Source organism: Barbatula barbatula (genome assembly GCF_947034865.1).
Source record: "Barbatula barbatula genome assembly, chromosome: 23".
NCBI classification, from domain to species: Eukaryota; Metazoa; Chordata; class Actinopteri; order Cypriniformes; family Nemacheilidae; genus Barbatula; species Barbatula barbatula.
The window spans coordinates 9,831,550-9,853,315 of record NC_136786.1 but is presented as its reverse complement, the minus strand read 5'-3'; the positions used below and the strand labels follow the sequence as shown (position 1 = coordinate 9,853,315).

Genomic DNA, 21,766 nt, shown 5'->3' with positions numbered 1-21,766 from the left:
GACATATATATATATATATATATATATATATATATATATACAAATACTCTCTCAGCAGTGTACAAGGTTTTTTATTTAACTAGAACTGATGTTTAGTTGGTAAGACAGACACAAAACTGCAAAAAGCCAAAAGTGTAGCTGTCTGTCTCCATGGGAACAACTAGCACCTTTGTTATGTCATTTGATGTCCTATATAAACAGAATTGCCGCTAAACAAATACTAAAAAACAAATGTAACCCAATTTATCATTTCAATCCGTCCTTTTTCTTTCTTTCTCTCTCTCACAGTTTCTTTCTTTCTCTCTCTCTCTCTCTCTCACAGTTTTCTATAAAGATGTTTTAAAATACTAACTATGATTGGCGAGAAAGCAAAGACTATAATTTTCTCTTTTGACGCTATGCATGTTAAAATGCTTTAAATGTCTTATGGGACAAGATCTGCCTGAGGTAGAGCACCAAGATTACACAGAGGAAGATATTAGTCGGCATCAATTCTTTTTTGTCCAAATGACATTCAAACCCGAGGTCTTTGTGTTGCTGAATACAACGCTCGACCTGTTGAGCTCCATGAAATCTGCACAATGTATCTACTGGACAGACAACATACTGTAAATATAGTGTAGGCCTATAACACGCAGGCCTAACAAAAATATAGAAAAGTTTTCATATCTGATGAATGAAATCAATAAAAGTGACCGTGTAATGAAGTCTATAGCCGATAGTTGAAGTATCTGATAAATATGCAAAACTTTGTGTTCTTTCTGTTAGCAATGCAAATGTTGTCGGTTTGATTCCAGGAAACCAAATAAAAAACCTCAATTAACATAAAGACTTAAAATAAGAGTGTCTTGGCAATGTATAAACGTGGTATACTTGTCATTAAGGAATACGTTTTGATAATCTTAGAAATAGTGAATATTAAGAACTGCTGAATAACAGTTTGATATGGCAACATATAACCTGGAACTAATAATGTAAAACTAGAATATAGCCTGTGCCAGTAAATCATAAGTATTAATATCAAATGAATACATTTGTTCAATTGAAATTTAAAGAGAATATATATATATATATAAATACAAATTCATTCAGGTGGTTTAAACTCTGTATTCAGTCAGTGAAAAGAAGATATTTTGAGAAATGTCTCCGTGGTTTTGTGTCCGTACAACGGAAGTCAAAGGAGGTCAATGTCAACATTATTCATAATATATATTTTGTGTTTTTCAGAAGAAAGTCATACAGGTTTGGAACAACACGAGGGTGAGTAAACGATGACTGAAGATTTCAACCGTGGGTGAACTGTGCCTTTAAAAACTCAATTGATTCCCATTGCATTGCCATAGGGTGCAATAACTTCGTATACCAAGCAGATGTATTTACCAAATGCATAACAGACATGTCACACTAGTGTCTTCTGGAAGAGAGACGGTGCTGTGGAGTTGAAAAATGAGTCAGTGAGGCGCGTATCCACTCAGAAGCCCAACCCACGGCCACTTCGCTCGAGACGCACGCCGAACAGGTGATCCAGACCCACCTGGGCAACAAAATATGAGGATTTATCCCGCTTTTAACCCGCTTTTAACCTTTCCGGATACAATGTTATCGACGCGTACCGACTCTGCCTGAAGAGTAACGCACTTCACGCGCTTCCCCTCGGAGTCATTGGGAATATTGGGCGAATATGAAAGTGACAGTGTGTTTCGGAAGGACCCGAGTGGTCGTTCCCTGTGGGGATGGGAATATCAAAATCCACAATCTTATTCAGCAAGCGGCAATGCGATATAAGAAAGCCATCGCCAAGGTGAGTCGAGTTTTATATTGTTGTCGGGAAACAGCGTGTCAACTCCAACGCTTCGCTCAACATGGCGCTTTTTCTGGAAGAACGAACAGGGAAGAGAGGGAAAGAGAGAGAGAGAGAGAGAGAGAGAGAGAGAAAGACGATGTTTTTCATATTCCTGACTGAGTGTTTTCTTTGCGGTTGTATATACGCGGCGTACGTTTATTGCAATGTGCTGCATATCTGTGTGAATGGTTTGTTTGTTGCATTGTTGCAACTTCGGCGCGCACACGCGCGCGTCCGTGTAAAACTTTACTTTAGATGCTGCATTGCGAGACGAACGTTCGTGCGTGACAGCGAGATGCATTACGATGTTTGCAAAAGGGACAACGAGATGTTCACAGACGGACGACTGGAAACTCCAGGAAGGGTTGTTGACGGACACGTTTGGTCCGTTCGCGTGGATTGTGCACGTTTATTCGTGTCACCTTTAGCAGAAAAGACTGAGATGTGTCGTGTAGTAGTTCCAAGGCTGCTGTGTGAAAGGTTGTAGGTTCACACTCCTTTCAAGAGTTGATTGGCGAGCTGTCACGTTTGTGCCCTTGAGAAAGACACTTCACCTCAGCTGGGTACACGAGTGACCAAAGGAAGTAGACACGAATGAATACACGTTGTTTTTTGTCTGAATATAGGACCTGTTTAAATAAATCATTGGTCAGATGGATGAAACTGTTACAATTGACATGTATCTACTGGTTAGTGGACATAAAACCAAATGGAGGCATGTAGTGCAGACTCATAACGTGTCTTGATGGCGCCCAAAACAAACAATTTGTCATCATTTACCTTACAGTGGTTCCAGATCTGTGTACATTACAGGGGAAGATATTTTGGAGGAATGCTTGTAACCCAACGGTTATGGGGCACCGTTGACTAACATACATAGTAGTAGGAAAAATGACAGACAGAAGTGCCCCAGAACTGTTTGCTGTACAACATTCTTCAAAGTTTCTTCTTTGTGTTCCAACATAACCAAGAAATGGTTTAGTCAAAGGGGGCAAAAACTTTTTAGTTAAAAGCATTCGTCCAAATCTCTCTACAGATTTGGAACAAGTCTTGGGTGAGTAAAGAAGACAGAATTTTCATTTTTGGGTGAACTGGTCCTTTAAGTACATTAATGTTGGGCTTCGTCTTCATGTGCAAGCAAGATATTAAAAACCAAAGCAGCCACCTGTAGAAAAGTGTGTACACGTATGTACACGATGTTATATTTCTTTCGAGGTTATAGGCTTGTACAATTTGCATGATTTGAATGTAAAGGATGTTTTTTCCAGCTCAATGCTCAAAGGTTTGTCTGTTTACTCATTAAGTTGAGTATTCTCACTCATTATGCATTGCTACAAGCTGTATTGTGCTTTAAAAGAGGCTCTTGTGTGTCTTAAATGTTTGGCATCAGTGTCATTATTCCTGTCCAGATCTTTTGTTAACATTGGTGACACGTCCAAGTATTTCGGTTCTTTTGGCTGTGTATAGTTTGGTCAAGCAAAGCTGGTTTCGCCGGGATATTTCCCTTTTTACAGAGAACGTTTTCACATGGAAAATAATTATTCTGAGAGTTTTCTTTTCTTTGGGAATAGGCTGGCTGCGCAGTCTTTGTTTGACGACAGTATTTGGCTCCTTGTTGAAATGCTTGGGACACCAAAAGGACAATGTGTTTGTGTGAACTTGTGCATATGTTAAAAGTTGTGTATAAAAACAGGGTGTAATTGCAGACGGCACATACTTGCACTAAAAGCATGCACTAAACACATGCACCAACCCCACACCCATGCTTGCATGGCTCAGCAGGCACACCTTGTACCTCTAGCTCAGCAGAGTAACGGCATCCGGCTATTGATCCAAGCCTGACTTAGGTTTTCTCAGAGGACTGCTGCATGCTTACTCCAGAGCACACTTCATTCTGAGGATGGATCTAAGCAGGCTTTTTGGATCACTGATGTGCTGCGTAAGCGACAGTGTGAGAAGGGTGAATTACCCTGGGATCTATAGAGAGATGTATCTCTTCATCGATAACCTTAAAGATCGGGTATCAAGCTATGTCACGCATTGCGACTTCTTTACACTGTTAAACGTGCTGGCTTCTCATGCTTAACATGGTCAACTTGTTAATAAACGAGTTGGACGTATGACGTAGGTCTGTACTTGATACACTCCCCCAGCATTCCAGCTTGTTTCGGAAGGTTTTTTATAATTCTGGATCCCTGTGTCGTCACAGGGATACTATTCCTTGTATTATCCATTCTCCCGGAAAAGCACGGCTAGGCACCGCCCACAAACCAACCGCTGAACGAGACCCGCTCTTGCGATAGTGAAGTTTAGGTGTGTATGTTTGTTCACGGCATTTCAGTGATGGATGTTATATAAACGGAGGCTATAACGCTGGATTTGGAGATCATTTGAAACTGATAGATGGCGCCGTCACAGTGCTAAAATATGCATGACATGAACGGCACGCTGTAAGTCAAACTAAGTCATACGTCTGTATTTTGTTGGCAATCGGCGTGTACGTGTTATAATGTAAAAAATATGGATTAATGTGATGATGTGTTCTTGGCTTGTGCTGTAGTTCCATCCCACTTTCCCCACTAGTCCCACCTCTAGCAGCTCGTGTTTTTCTGGAAATAATCGTACAGCTGTATACATTTGATCAAAATCAATTTTCTCCGTAAATAAGACAAGATTAATATGAGATTGGCTGAAACTGCCTGTGATATGCGATCTTTAATAATTTAAGTTCTGTATTTAGGACGCTCAATCGTTTCCTCCTTTATCTCAAGACTCTTGTCTGCAGTCTTTCCATTGACTATCCTGTGAGTCGATATAAATCCAGTATTGTGTAAGTGGCTGCAGAAAGGAATCTTGGAGAAAACCTGGAGACTATCTATTCATTTTTGTTTCTATGAGGAAACAATTAGGCATAGCCTATAGGTTTTCACTCAATAAAGGGAGATTTGCATATGTAGGTTTTTAGAAATTTGCCTCAGTATTTTCTAGGTATGGAAACTGACACGATTCTTCTTTAATAAATAAAGCGGACAAAGTAGCATGGGCTTGAAATATCTGCCAGTTGTGACTAGACAAGCTCAAGGTTAAATTATTTGTGTTGCTTTGATCTTTGCGAGCCCCTGTTGCTCTTTAATAACAGAAGCACATGTGATGGTTACTGATGGGATCAGATCAGCGGTCAGTCGAGATCAGACCTCATGCCCAATGTTTAATCCAACAGAACATATGGCTGTAATTCAACACAGGTGCTTCCAAACCATACATTGCATTAATGAGTCACATACATCTGGATGTGTCTAACTGAGGGAAATTGTAGATGAACTTTGACTCTGGGATCGGAAATCCCTTCTTTTAAAGACTTCTGTGCAAGGACCTTCACTTCTGAAATGCATGTTTTAGGGGTAGTTCACTTAAAAATGAAAAATCTTGCATGGTTTACTCATCCCAATGCAATATCAAACCTGTATGACTTTCTTTCTTCTGCAGAACACAACCGAAGACAGCATATCCAAACAATATTGAACCCCATTGACTTCCATTGTATGGACCCAAAACAACATTTCTCAAAATATATAAGATATTTCGAAAGCAAAACGTTCTTTTTATAACTTGTGTAGTAGCCAACAATTGAAAAATAGCACTTACTTGTTGGAGCATGTTGGGAAGAGATAAGCCCATCATTGAAAATTTTATTCATAATGTTAAATTACTTATTGACCCCGAAACCTTTGATCTGTTTTCAAGTAGCACATTATGAAATGCATCGTGCTGTTACTTGCTGCCAAGATGTATAAATCTGACAGATTGAGAGATCATGGCGTTTACGTTTTTATTTGTTGTATTACTGTCACATAAATAAAAGTGATCATGTGGCAACTAGAAGTCATTAAAATGTCTATGTTTCTGCTTAAGCGGTAGACAACCAATGAGATTAGAGAAGGACAGTGGCTTCAATGCTCGGCGTGTTTCCTCCAGCGTTGATGCATTATTTTGTACCTTGCTTCAGATCACTGTAGAAGCATTAGATCGGTTACAGTGTAGGTTTCATTGTATTGTATTGTAATTTGACCTTCATGTTTAAGAGGTCTTTGATTCAGTTTAGAGCCATTGTATAATCTGACAGCTCGATATGTTTCATATTCCGATAATCAGAGAGCAGGAAAGATTGTTACTGATGTGATGCCAAGATATGTACAGTGTAATGTTAGAAAATGACAAAGTGAAATGAAATGCATGTCTTACACGCTTTATAAAACATGTGAAAAGATAGATGTTGGTCGCTCTTACGCTGGATTCACACGGAGCGTCAGCGTCAACGCTTCTCATTTACTTTGAATGGGTGAGGTCATGTGTTGCCGAACTGAATTGTGGGTCCATCGGCGTCGCTTCACTGACATTGCTTGTGGCAGGAAGTTGAACATTTCTCAACTTTTCAAGCGCCAACGCAGGTGCAGCCAATCTGATCACCTTATGCAAATAACCTAGTGCAGGCACAAGCCAATTGCTTTCATGCAAGACCGGAGAACAATTTAACTGGCTGTTGTCACGATGACGATCACGTAAGCCACACTTCAGACACGCCCTCCGTCGAGCGTTAACACCGTCCTGTGTGATCGGAGCGTTAGAGTTAAAACATTTGGGAAAGTATGGAAATTAGCATCATCTAGCGGTGATGAGGTTGCGAATTGCTACCAATGGCTTGCTCCACCGCTCCCTTTACTACGGAGGCTGACACGGATCATAAGATGTTGTCACGTAGTTTGTCCGTTTAGACGCATTTATTTTTTCATTTGCAAAAGTAACAATTTAATAAATGTTTATGGATTCAAATATCCAAGCACCATGTTTGAATGTCCGGAAACACAACAGAAATATACTCGATACTCAATCAAACGGGTTGGAAGATTGGTTATGAATTCCATGTAAGGAGACATGCAGTCATATTGTATGTAGATAGAAATCGCTCTAAGGTGATTAAAAACACAACGATTCATAATGTAAGATCTTTATACACCTCTGAACACATAGTTATGTGTATTAAATTGAATCTCTGTCAATAGATTCTCCAAAAAATTACAAATTGGACCTTTAAAGGGATAGTTTACCCTTTATATATATTTTTTAGTTTTTATGATACATATAAATGATCCTGGATGCATGTTGCCTGTTTTCACAAGATGAATGTTTATATATTCTATAAGTATTATGTCACAAACAGCATTTATTCTTTCAGCAGTGGTAGTGGGTGTGACCTCTGGGAATGAGCACTGAAAGTATTATTACATTATTGTCATCTGTCGATACACTTGTAATGGCCGAATCGATTACTGTACTTGTTGTCAAAACTCATAAGGCACAGAACACCACGATGTGACCCTAAGGTTATGTAGCAACGCATTCAGTGACATTAACATTCAGCGCTCGATTCATACATAATTGTCTGTGTAATTGTATTCATCTGAATGTGAAAGCTCATGGGCTGTTCATTGACCAGTCTCAATGATTCACAGCCGCTGTGAAGCCCTTCTCCGTGTGGGGTCTGTGGATCCGTTGCATTGGACAGGCGTGACGGATCCCCTGCTGTTTAAATCTGCAGTCTCTATTTGTCCACCCATTTAGGGGGGGCGCGTAAAACACCGCCCCTTTTGTGTCCACCCTATAACCTTATAAAGCTCCATTTGTTTGCGAAAAAAGAGCATCGCTCATCCTCTCTTGACAGGGTTTCCCCAGCGACCAATTATCACTTTCAGTCTCACTTTCTGAGACTCTGCTGACCTTGGACCTTCAGCTACTGATATGAAGAGAAAGTGTAGGTGGATTTAACTGAAGGACAGAGATCTAGCACAAGGTTTCATGTGTTAAACCGTAGTGTGCATTGTTCTACGTATTGTGAATATTCACATGTCTCTGTTTCATTACTTAGAATCTTATTGACCTGTTTTGTCTTGCGTGCTGTGAAAAGGCTGTATATATAATGAGTAAGATAAGAGGGAGTAAACCGAGAATTTACTAAGGAGAATGATACAATCATAATGAATAACAAGTGATCTGTTAAGAATTATGGTTTGGTGGGGCAACATCAAGTGGTATTGCTGTTTTCTGAGTAATCATTTATTATCCTCAGGGAAACATAATGTGAAGCCACAAGTACAGACAGCATCAATGCTGTGTTTGCCTCCAAAACCTCCAAGATTAATTGTATGTCTGAAAGGCATTTTATTATATGACTGTGATTGCTTTCCACGCCAAGAAATTGTTGGCTGTTTAAATGAAACTGATACAGATAGATAATGTTATGATGCTTTAGATAATTATTCATTTATTCATTACATGTCTCCGCTGAAGCTATGAAATGTTTTATGAAAATATATGTTGTACCTTTTATTATTTGCCTTTAGGGATGTTACAATATTATCGTTATTGTGTTATCGCAATAGCAAAATTGTCTCAATATTATCGTGGTCACATGACGGTATGAAACAATACTAAGTCTTTTCCGGGCCTATGTCAGAAAAAATTATAGATGTTACCTTTGCAGTGCTCCAGACTGTGACTAAAACGATCGCATTTGCAACCAAAAATATTAATTTGCAAAGGTATATTTTGGCAATTCCCCGACCCCAAGAGTTGCTCTAGCGACAGACTATCCTTGTAGGAGCGCTCGACTCTCATATCTTGTAGTAGGAGCACCAGCGCTCTGCTCTCTCTCCAGAGCCCAATACGTTTTCGGCAGAAAACTACATGGATATACAAACACAACATGAGCGCATTACTATGATGCACTATTTGCTATGACAGATTTTAGTGAGCCCGAGGACGAACAATGTAATATTTGAGACGTTTAAAACGAAACTAACCACGGAGAAGTTCAGGGAACGTAACTTATCAGTCTATTACTTGAGACACCACTGGATCATTTAAAATCCGTTCAAAGTTAGAACAACAATATGCAAATTCTGCAAGTTATCTTTGCGGAAAAATCTCATTATTACAAACTAAAATCAACATAATACCATATTAACAAAAGCCCTTTGTGTGCTTTAATCTCTATTAGCAATAAAATCTTTACTCTTTAATACTCTTAAAGAGTATTTGAACTCTGTATAAGTATATACATACAATATATATTAATATGGTCTTGACATGCACCTTTTCTGTTGGTTCAGATGAATTCAGAGTTCAAATTTGGCGTTTTAGCATAAATCAATTTCTCTTTTTAAATAAGCAGAAACAAATCTGCTATCAACTGCATTCAAATGCACAGTATAGACAGGCAGCATTTTAAGACTATTTGAACACAATTATATTTGTGGACAAATGTAAACACATTTGATACTATTCCAAAGAATTTCCCAAATTTGACTTCAGAATTAACATGAAAAGATTCTGTATGTACTTTCTTATGAGGAAAAACTACTTGTTTTTTTACATGATTTATATACAACAGGATAACTATAAGTAGTTACAATTTCATGTTTTGTGGCTCTTAAAAAACATTTTGGCGCCTGGTTTTTCCACCATAGGAGCCAATGGCTCCTTGACTGATTGTTTCGCCTGGAGCCCTGCTTTGTCATGGTCCATCTGGTGCAATAATCTTTTTTATAAAAGGGTTATTTAGGTAATTTGACCCGTCTCATACTATAACTCATACCTCTTAGCAACAGTTATGATTAGAGAATAAAGAAAAGAGGATGCTTATATGGCACGTTACGATATCATCATTTGTCATTTTAAATATTCCAATAAATATTGTACTGTGGCGTTTATACCAAGGTATTCACGTATAGTGAGATTTTGATATTGTTACATCTCTATTTGCTATCTTAATATGAATTTGCTAGTTTAGGTAAAAAGTGTAAAGTACACCGATCAAGCTTTCTCTCATATATTGGAAATAGTAAAGATTTTGAAAGACCTCTTGGATGAGTTCACATCAATCTGGTTGACGTGTTTCTGATGAGAAGCTTTCCACCAACCAGGATTAACAGCCAAAGAGGGCACTTGGCCACATAAATCTGTTTAAGCTAAACAGACATAAATCCGATCTGCTGTAAACGCATTATATACAAACATTATTTATTACTTATTCATATTTCACATGTCACGTCTAAAAGAAAGAAAGTTTTCTCCTCCTTTCCAAAGGGCACGGGAGGCTGCTGATGCTAAGCATCCATGAGATAAGTTTATGTAAAGGATAACTTAAGTGCTAGCACCGAAATGCCCTTGAAGTAACTCTGCTATTAGCTTTGCTTTGCTGAGCTTCATTTCGCTGCGGTGTAGAAATGCCGGGAAGATAGAAAATGTCACATATAATAAACATATATTTTAAATTGTTTAACTGATAGTATTAAGCGGTCAAAATATTTACTATCGGTTAACGGTTAAACGGTCAATATGAGCATCCCTATAAACAATATCTGCATGAATGGAAAATAAAGATTATTGTAGTTTATGATATTTGCCAGAATGTTCAGTTTACAACCAGAAAACTGATTCTGCATCCCCCAATGCACTGCCCTTGATCTTGCTGTCTCCATGTCGACTGTTGTTCGAATGCTAAGATTTTAAATGCCGATGGTTTGCTTTTTAATCAAAATTGTATTTGTACAATGCCAGATGTTAATTATCAATTCAAAATTTTTGAGAGAAACAAAAATGTTGCGTTTTCAAAGCTCACATCATTGCATCCCTATGTCCTGTTTGTTCTGCAAAAAAGCAACATGAACGTGTTCACCCGAGCTCAGCAGATCTTGAACCGGTGACAGCACTGCTCACAGATCTGTGTAACAAGGTGATCAGCCCAGGAGGTCATGTTGATGTCGGGCAGTGGTTTTACGGCTAATAGGTTTAGAATGCCGTGGTACATTGGTGGGATTATATTCAGGATTTGTTCATGTAGATTACTGTTTTAGCCTATGTGTTATTATCAAAACCTAATTCCTCCGACTCTATATTTGATATCATTCTTAATGCAAATTGGACACTGTTGACAGTAGCAGATAATGTAAATGAGTTTAGTACTGCAATATTCCAGAAATGTCCACACCACAGGCATGCACTACAATACTTTTCTGAAGTGCTTTTAAACTCTGACTCAGGGTTAGTTTGAATATCCTAAATGACTGTTTCTTTTGGGACTCATTTCTGGCGCAAAAGTGCACTTTGATGCCAGCTAGTATCGATTCTTTAAGTGTGTGTTTGTTGTTTACAGCGTGTGTCATTGGTTGAGCTCCATGGCAAACACAAGTCTCTTTAATGGCAAGTTATAAAAAGCAACTGTAGCCTTGGATAAGAGTGGCAGACATCAATGGGCGTCTTTCCGAACCACTTTTCATGTAGTGGTGTCGCTGTGTATTTTGGCGGGAACAGCAAACCAAACAAACAAATTGCTATCGTTCTGCTGTGTTACAGTAGATAAGCTTTGGTAGATGCCAGTGTCTATTTTCTTCGGCCCGACAGCACATCTCTATGCGAAAAGACTGGTAATGGCCCTCTCTCTCTCTCTCTCTGTATCTCTCTCTCCTACATGGTTTCTATAAACAGAGGAAGTGTAGATATGTAAATAATGGACATGGAAGGGCTTATTTTAGATGTGTGGCCCTTTTAAGACCTATATTTCCTTTTGCAAACACCTACTCCAAGCCACGCCCCCTGCTTGCTTTGGCACCGCCCCTGACTGCGGTTACCCTGTGACTCATTAACAGATACCATTCACATGTTTGTTTGAAAGTGTTTCACTTTTCCACTGGTGCCCTCTGGAATGTAAATACACGACACACACTGAGTAACTAAGAAACCCCTGGGAGTCTAGAAAATATATCCCATAATGCATCAGTACTTCCAGACTTTTCCAAAGTTTTAACAATCCTTGCGGCATTCATTCATATTAATTCCCATTACCCAATGCCTTCATGTTTCCATTTACATCAATATGATCTCACTTTCCTCTCTCCTCTCAGCTCTTACCTCACAGGAGCATTTGATTTTGATTCATTGCTTCCTGTGTGTAAGGGAGCCGCTGCGCTGTTGTCAAAAATGGACCTACAGTAGGATGTACAGTCTGCAAAGATTAAGCGTGTCTTTTTCCTAGATTCGTTGAAAAAGATTTGACCTTCATGCTTTGTTTTTTATCTAGTTGGATGGAAAGTGTCAGCAATACTTTGATTCACAAGGACAGTTCAGAAGCCACCAGTCAGAGTTAACTCTATAAAACCACTCTGTGTAGGAAAAGTCATTTGATGCTTTTCAAGTGTCACCAGTAAGCTTTTGAAATGGAGTGCACTTAAAAGTGTCAGACAGAGGCCTCTTTTTGATGAGTTTATTATGATCTTTCCACATAGATCTTATCCCGAAAATCTGCTTTTCCACTTGATTTGATGTACACATTTCCATTGCTGTTTCTGCAGAGAAGAAAGTGCACAACTCCTACACGGAGAAACTCCATGGCAAAATTATAGATTTGATGTTCTTTCTTAAGGTTGTGTTTTTGTTTTGCCTTGTTTGCACAAAAATGAAAAGGATTTAATAATTTACCTATGTTGTATAAAGAAGACGCATGTCTGTGCAGCCCGCGTTGTATAAAGAAGACTGGTGTCTGCGCAGCCCGTGTTGTATAAAGAAGACTGGTGTCTGCGCAGCCCGTGTTGTATAAAGAAGACTGGTGTCTGCGCAGCCCGTGTTGTATAAAGAAGACTGGTGTCTGCGCAGCCCGTGGTTCATAAAGAAGATGCGTGTCTGCGCAGCCCGTGGTTCATAAAGAAGATGCTTGTCTGCGCAGCCCGTGGTTCATAAAGAAATTGCGTGTCTGTGCTCTATAAAAACATTTGTTTGGGCAGCCCGTGTTGTATAAAGAAGACTGGTGTCTGCGCAGCCCGTGGTTCATAAAGAAGATGCGTGTCTGCGCAGCCCGTGGTTCATAAAGAAGATCCGTGTCTGCGCAGCCCGTGGTTCATAAAGAAGATGCGTGTCTGCGCAGCCCGTGGTTCATAAAGAAGATGTGTGTCTGTGCTCTATAAAAACATTTCTTTGGGCAGCCCGTGTTGTATAAAGACGACGTGCCTCACCTTATAACTTCTTCTATTAAATATAAATTTTATTTTTATTAAAAATAAATATTTTGTTGGTTAAACAAGCAATGGTTATAAGTGATGTGCAGAATTTAATATTTAAGGTTATTACAAAATATATGAACTATCGCACGCTTACTAGTGTGCAAACACGTGTCGTCTAAATTTTTACAGCTCAAAAGTTATTACAAATGGACTTTTATAAACAGCAGCTGTGCTCTCCTAAACAAAAATTCGATAGCTGTCAAGGCTAACAAACAAGAAATCTGTGTGTTTTTGTCAATTCGTGGTCAACAGTCAACAAAACGTTCAAAACTTTCCAATGTTTGCTAAACACGTAGAAAAGAAAATGTGTTTTCACATTATTGAAAAATGTGTTGTTCTTTGGCATTGCAGCATTCCGACATGCATCTGTTTTGATCTGTAGGTGTTGCAAAATGATCTGTGTGGAAATGACAGGCCTGCGCCTACAGCAGGGGACGATGTGAACATGTTGTAGCATAAGTCAAATATTTCGCCAGCTCTGTTGCAGCTTGTCGGACGTGCCCTCGTGGGTGTGATTTCTTTACATATTGTCAACAGCTTAACCTGCGGTCAGAGGTGCAGTTCTGAGGTATTTTTTTTCTCCTCGAGGAAAACCCTGATTAACTGATCATCTCCGTCTAACAGCTTTCTTGAGGAACTGTTTCCTCAGGTGAGAGGTCACTTGAAGGAATTGGACAGCACACCCAAAGAGGATTAGAGGTTATTAACTACTGTTCACCCTTTTTGGAAACGCAAATCTTTGTCAGGAAGAAGAAAGTTGATTTTTGTACCTCAAAAAGACTAGTTATGTCGTACTCACTCAGTTGAGATGCAACTTTTGGATGTTACCATATTTTCTCATTTCTAGCTATATATGAAGAGTTTGGTTTCAAAATGAGATATATATTAATAGAAATAGATAAATATAAATTTTGGAATCTCAAGACAAAGACAAGTATTGAAGAAAAATGCATGAATTATTTTTGATGTTTTCATATTTTCACCTTAAATCCCAAATGGACACGTCGGTACAAAAACACAATGGTATCAAAATTTAGGTCAATGGCTACACAATATACACAATTTTTGTTCCAGTTGCTGTATTGTTGCATTTCCATAATATTTTTCTAATATGTTTTCAATGGGCCTCATTCATGAAATCGGAGTAATTTGCGTGTAAAACTGACCTTCCCGAAAACTCTCCTCCGGATTCACAAATACTTCGTAAACGTCAGATTTGATAGTAAAGCATGTGTATGTTAATGAATCATTCGTATATACAGTCATTCGTATATAACGCGTGCATGCACGCTCATTCATAATGAGCATGATCCTTGCCTATGAATATGAATATCTAGGAATGCTGTGGATCCCCTTGGATTCCATTCTCAGGTTTGGCACGTTATATTGCTTAAATGCATAAGAAACACTTAATTACTTAATTAACATGTGTCCACCAAAACATTTGTAGCCAAGTGAAAAAATGTATGGTGCACTTCTGACAACGACCAGCCAGTGACACTTGAGCGCTTTGGAGGTTGTGTTTTTTCCGGAGACTCATTGGTTGCTGTGATTTTGAATATATACGGCAGTAACACGTTTCGTGTATCTTATTTTTAAAAATATTCCTGAATATAAAAATTCAGTAACCAACAATTTTAAGCTCTCCATTGTCGCGTATGATGGTTGGACAATGTAGTGTTTGTCCCGCCCCTCCTCCACTGTGATTGGACGGCTGTGTAAAAAGGGACTATGACGTGAAATACATTTTAATTAAAGAGCAAAAAACTAAAGAAAGACCGAGCAAAAGAACTTGTGAAATATCATTAAGATACACAGTATGTCTAAAAGAATACAGGACGTTTTAATATTTTCACACCATTTACACGTGGTAGGGAGCAGCAAATTATTTCGTACCAACTAACATTTTGAATTCGAAAATTTACGTAGGAACGACTTTACGAACGATATACACAAACATGCGTTCTGTGCTCGTGTTTCATGAATGAGGCCTTTCTCATTGTGTGGTTTAGGGGTCTGGCATCGTCTTTTATATCAAGTAATAACGTAACCGTTTTGGAATTTGAAACCAAATGTAGCTTTGTGTCGTCTTGTGGTAAATAACAGTTAGCATATTGGCTGGCTCACTGCTATGAATCTAATGTTTGTTGGTATGGTTCTTTAATACCCATGTGGCAATAACCCTAGTGTATGATAATTATTGTTTAGGGACACGATACTGCCAACAGTCTTGACTAATATAGTTGGATCTCATGATACCATTAAAGAGAGACCTTGAACCTTTAATAACTATGATTAATCGCATCCAGAATAATTTTTTTGTATACTGTGCCTATTCATTTTGAATTTATAAACACATACAAAAGTGATTTTTTTTACACTTAATTTATATTTTATAAATGTATTTATATATTAATGATATATCATAAATATTAATATATCCATGCAGATATACACAGGGTATTGTGGTGCAGGCATAATAAATATGTGGCTACTATGGTTTTACTACACATAAAACCACAAAACTGTACTTAAACCGTGGTTCATTTTTGTAAGAGAAACACTGTATTATATATTCTGAAGTTTAATGTTGCAAATTGTATTTTCAACCTTATAAAATATATGAACTACTTTAAACTCCACATCCAAATTCAGTTTAATCAGGTTGATTTAAATTCACATGTTTTCATTTGATTTGTCATATACAAACACTGTGTGTATGGCCCAGACCTGCATTCTGTCACAATGACACTAATGATGCTTTTGTCTGCCTTAATTGACATGCTCAGAATTTCAGTTGGGTCATCTGCTATGGAGGCAGAAGCCTTATGGATTGTGGTTAATGCAAATAAGACCCCCAAAGCCTCTATTAATCATTAACCAGTGAGTTTGTGTGTTGGATGCCTGAGTGTGTGTGGATGTATGGGAAATTCTGGGTAATGAATTCAACAATGAGACCGGCTATAATCACGATAGATGCTTCCTCGATTAGTTTGTTGCTTTTTAAGAAAATCTTACATCAGAATAGCGTCATACATCGTATTAAATAGTTGTGTTATTACAGTAATTTTGGATTTGGTTAAAGTTATGGTATGTTGTAATGTGATCTCATGAGAATTTGTATGTATTTTGCGTAAAATGTGTTTCTACAAAACGTATATTTACTTAAATTTGCACAAACACTGAAATGCAAAATACTCGCATATTTACAGCATCTAAATGCACAATACTGACGTATTGACGACATGTAATTTACAAATGAATCCTTCGTATCGTATATCGCATACCGTAATCGCGGCATTAACATTTATTTTATTATATTGTATTTAGCTGTCATATCAATGGCACTATGTTTTCAATTGCATTTATTTAATTGCAAGTGTACTTGTTTACTTCTAATGAAATTTTTTCGGTTCTGTGTGATTTGTGCTGCAAACTCATTTAGAAGTAACAAGAATTAATACTCTTAAAATGTATAACATTTCTGCAATCGTTTAACCATTACTGATCATGTAAGCTTTATTTTGTTTGCCATGCGACACAAAGGCGGTTTCTCCAACATGCTGTGACTGACAGTAGAACCATAAAATACAACCAAAATGTAAAATAATTACAAAAGGAATACATTTTATTCGTCAGATATAATCCAGAATCCATGCGAGTGCGAGTGCGAGGTTCAGAACCAAATCCAAGCCTTTATTTGCCGATCTTCATCTCCATTCTGAGCAGCAACACCATCGCTAACACGCTCATAACAACATTCTTAAGTTGCTGCCTAGTTTCACACTAGCGTCAACACCAGTGTCTAGTATGTTTAGCGACCTTTACTGCTATTAAATACATTTTGATTAACATTGGAACTAATTCAATCAATGTGCGACTAATTGCATTTATAGCAATGCTTATAAAGGAAAATGTTAGGCTTACTTTAGATATGACTAAAACGGCCAGTAGGTAGCGGCAATTTTTTTGTGTCACTGAATCATTCAACCAACACGTTCAAAACAGCTGATTCATTCAAGAACGATGAAGTTCTTGAAAATTGAATTAACTTTGTATTAGCAACTATTGTACTATTGCTCTTTGTATTACATATCGCTTATTGCTCCCGAACTCTTTGTAAGTCGCTTACATGCAAGTGATTTTCATTCAGACAAGGCCGCTTTGCGCTTTCTTCGCAACCATTTTTAAATGTTAGTTGCTAGTCAACCCGTGACCAAGTTCGTGGAGAAAACTCATTAGATTTACTCATTAGACATCATGTGTTATTTAATGTGGGGTGTGCACACAAGGCTAAACATTTTCACAGGTGACCGCTTCAGTTTTCACTTTGGTGCTAATGAAGTTGTAGTTTTCGGATGGGAATGAGAGATGTTTTAGATTGTAGACTGTCTAAATAGCTTCAAAATAATAGCTTTAGTGGCACAAAAAAGGCCAGTTTCTGCAGATTTCATGTTACGTTTTATTACACTGACCTTACTGTAAACACCCCAGTACGCCTGAACTCAATGTTCAGTTTATGATTACGCATTTCATTTAAAATCCTTAGTGCACTATTAAAATCATGAATGCATTTCTTAAACAAAGACAACGGCCAAAAAGCTAATTTTATAAAAGGAAAGAAAGCAACACATTCACGCACCAGAGGCGGTTTCCCTGTTTCTCCTGATTTTATTCCCAGTAGTCACAATCTAATTATGTGCTTACACGTTCTCTAAGCCCTCAGTGGAGCAGGGAAGCGGTGGAGAAGATGGTGTTAATTGATGTGTGTGCAGCTGGGTCTGCTGTGGGAGGGATGGGAAGAGCTTGTCACAGTAGATAGCAGATGAGAGAACATGAAGGAGATAGTGGGTGTTTTTAGGCACAGTGCACACCTCCCTGATAAGCAGCTTGCTGGCCGGATGCTTTGACGCAACAATCTATGCACAATAAATGCCTCGAGGCTCCTTGAGGTTATCTTTGTGACGATTATGGATATTTGCTCTTCTGTCAGTTTTGCTTTGGGTATCTAACTGCGCTGTTAGCGTTCCTGTCTTCCTTAAAGGCACAGTCCACCCAAAAATCCTGTCATCATTGTTTCAGCCCTGTGTAAATGTCTTTGACATTCTTCCAAAATCTTCTTTTTTGTTAAGCAGAACAGTCACCAAACTGATCTCATCCCCGTTGACTCCCATAGTATTTGTTTTCCCTGCTGTGGCAGTAAATGCCTTTATTTTTATATCATAGTGCACTGTAAAAATAATGCATGCGGCTTAGTAAATATATCACAAATAAACAGTTATATTATATAGTATATATTATATAACGGTTAAACTTAAAGTCTTTTAAAATCATTTACTGGTTATATAAACTATATATTATTTAATAAAAACAATAAATATTTAAAAACAAATTCTATTTTTAATAAACATCTTATATTATCTATTAATATTATGTTAACTTTTTTTTAATTTACACAATTTAAACAGTATATTTTTATATATATATTTTTTTGTAAATTGTTTCACGTGTATGGCATACTCTAACCCTACGATACGATTTTTTCCCGTAATAGTTATAATAATAATAACCTAATTCAATCTCTGCAATAACATAAATGCAACAATCGGAATTATGCAAGTGAAAACATCCCAAATAAATCTAAACTTACGTTTGTGATGTTATATTTCATCATCTTCAGTATGTTCACTGTTTGCATAGAATTTGTCATTTATATTCTTAAGTTATCAGCCAGTTTTGCTCTGAGATGAACAAAACCAAATGAGTTTTCATATGCTGGGCTCAACTTCAACAAGCCTCAGTCACAGTGTCTTGTAGAAGCTCATTTATTCAAAGTGAAAGATGATGATGTAATACAAAAGATCCCACAATGATTAGACTTGATTTCCTGCTGTACAGTCAGAGTGCATTAAAGCTGTTGAGTCAGTCTAGTTCAGGTGTAAGATCCAATACTATCCTTACTTCCTTGAATTTCCGTGAATCAGTCAACTTTTCCTTTGTAGAGTAGAAACTATTTCTTTTCTTTCTGTTTTTCTGTGCTCAGTTTCTACTTTGACAAACCGGTTTTATTATTCCGTTTGGCCTCGTGCATTTGCACCAAGAATCTGGAATGTGTTGTGTGTAAATAAGTGTGCTTCTGTCATAAGCCCTGAAGGAGCTGTCATCGTTTTCATATGATTGGGTCCAGAGGGACGTCTCAAAAATTTCAACTTTGTTTGTGAATGAGAGGGAGTTGGAAGTGAACACATCGTAGGTTCATGTCAGAATGTTTGTACACAAGTCCAGACCTGCGGGTTTTGTCTTCCACACTCCCACAAAATGACATGTCCCTCAGCAAGTCTTCCTGCTAGTCACCTGTAAATCTGCTCTTTCCTTGTGCTGCCGTTTTCTCCCCGTCCTCTTTTTCACAGTGAGAAAACAAGCCATGCGGATCAGGTTTGTGGATTTCCAATGAATTGTATTGATCTAGCTGTCAAATAAGTCACGGTGTGATTGGAAAGCCATAGGAGTGAAATGGCTCACAATGCCTATTACATTACCCTCAGATTGAAAGATGTTTTTAGCCCTTTTCCTCATATTTCTTAATTCATAATGAGATATCCAAAATTATTCATGAGTCTATTAAAAAAGCGTGCTATTTCCAGTGCAGATTTATTTCGGCATTGTCAGCACTAAATGTCACACATGTCACTTTCATAATGATTTTACTTAAATATTCAGAGAGTCAAATGACTCGATCAATTATTTCCGAGTGAATCAGTCTCTGTGTGACAGGTGGTTAAAGGGGAGGGCTTGAAATACGCAGTAGTGACCAAAAGTGATATTTATACAGTATTCGCTGTAAATTCACCCTCAGGTTAAATTAAAAATATAGATTGAAAAATTAAAATGCATACATTGACTACAATATTATTTTTTTATTGATATTGTTGATCCTCATTTTGTAGTTATTAACCACATTTTTATAAACTTTGTGTATGTATATGTATCTTTATAAACGTTTAAGTAACTTTTTCCTCTACGGTGAACTTCATTTTATACCCCAGATATGGAAAATAAATACAACGCTTCAATACAATTTTTAATAATATACTGTGCCCTCCACTAATATTGGCACCCTTGGTAAAATTTGCTAAGAAGGCTATAAAAAATTAATCTGCATTGTTTCTCATTTTGATATTTTATTTAAAACATCAACAAAATTCCAACATGTCATTGAAGGTAAACTTTTTGAAGTAGAAGAACTTTTTCTCTTGGCCACAATTATTGGCACCCCTAGAAATTCTTATGAGTAAAATATCTCCCAAGTATATTCCCATTAATATTAAAATTTTCTGAGCACACCAAGGTGACTAGAAACAAACCCAAACCCCCTTAATCATTCATCACAATTTTCCAAGCGTGCCAATATAAGTGGAGGTATTTTAATAAAAAGATGTCAAAAACATCAGTTCTCCAGAGTTGGAAATCACTTTAGGCCACCATTGTAAAAGGATTTGAAAATGTTTCGTATTTTGAATGTACCTACTTAGCAGACATACAAAATATAGCAAGTTACTACATTTTAATAAATGCTAATAATATAAGTCTATTTTTACTTCAGGAATGCGTATCATATTTAGAGTTCATAGTTCACACATGAAAGTTTTTTCCAATTATCAATTTTGTCTCATGTTTCTTGTACAATATGTCTGGAAAATTTGAAATAATTTGAAAAGTTTATTTGCAAAAACATTTTTTTGTATAACATCATTGTGTTTTATTGTTTTATTCAGGGCTCTAAACTAAAGTCTGTCGCGTCCAAATACTCAAGTACTTGTTGTCCATGCCTACTATTTACTATGTAGAATGATTTATTTAACAATTTCAAAGAACAGTGTGTATTACCTAATGGATTTAGAACGTGTCTCCTCTCCCTTTTTAGAAAGTAAAGTTAAATGATAGCAGCCATAGGAACAGAGGATAACAGCTTTCCTGTTTAAATAATTATGAAAAACAACAGAATAAATCAAACACGTACAAACAGCAAACTTTCGCGATTGGCCACCCCATTGAAATGCCGAAGTGAATACCCTGATAGTTCCCTGTGTCTGCGTTTGTGATGATGGACATACTAGTAACCAAAGCAACGTTCTCGCAAGTGTAGGAATATAAACCGTTTGGTATCTTTATTTTTCGAGTTTTCTAGGTGCTCACATTCAGATAAAAACACATCTCTGATGGGCGTGATAAACACATTTATTATATAAGAAATAGTCGCAAAATGCGTTTACTAACAGGCAACTTTCTGTTAAAAATGTAAAGCATGGGGACAGAAATATTACAACCAATGTTTTCTTTAAGTTGCGCACGGGGATTTGAATTGTAGCCTGCGTTCGGACAAAAACATCCATTCAGGCAGCAGAAGTGATAAGAAAAGTTACATCTGCATTATAAAAAAGACGTCGGTTCTTTGCCTAAATCAAATAAGTACCTATGTCTTTCTTTCAAGACTGTAAGTTTAGAGTGCATTCTCTAAACAGCCCCACCGCGTTGCAGTTCGAATGCGTTTCGGAGGGCATTTAAAGTCTTTTTACGATCGGATTGCTATCTGATCGGAGAAAACGCATGAAGTGTAAAGAGAAGCGGAAAAAAAGAAAACGCTTAATAAAACGGCCACATGTGCATAATGTAAAAAAAAAATGATGCGATGATGTATTGTATGCTTGTGTTGTAGTTTCGTCCCACTGCCTGCCTACATTAGCTGTATCTCTCTTACTCTTCAAAGATACAACCTATTCAACACTACTGTATAGCTACTCAAGGTTGATGT

The 21,766-nt window shown here is 37.4% G+C and overlaps 1 protein-coding gene across 1 annotated transcript in view; it reads left to right on the top strand.

Moving 5' to 3' along the window:
• Positions 1 to 1,436: 1,436 nt before the first annotated feature.
• Positions 1,437 to 21,766, top strand: part of pard3aa (par-3 family cell polarity regulator alpha, a) — a 348,067-nt gene continuing 327,737 nt past the window's right edge. Inside the window, exon 1 of the mRNA XM_079487989.1 lies at positions 1,437 to 1,801. Within this exon, the coding sequence (XP_079344115.1) occupies positions 1,682 to 1,801 (120 nt within the window). The 5' untranslated portion in view covers positions 1,437 to 1,681. The remainder of the gene's footprint in view (positions 1,802 to 21,766) is intronic.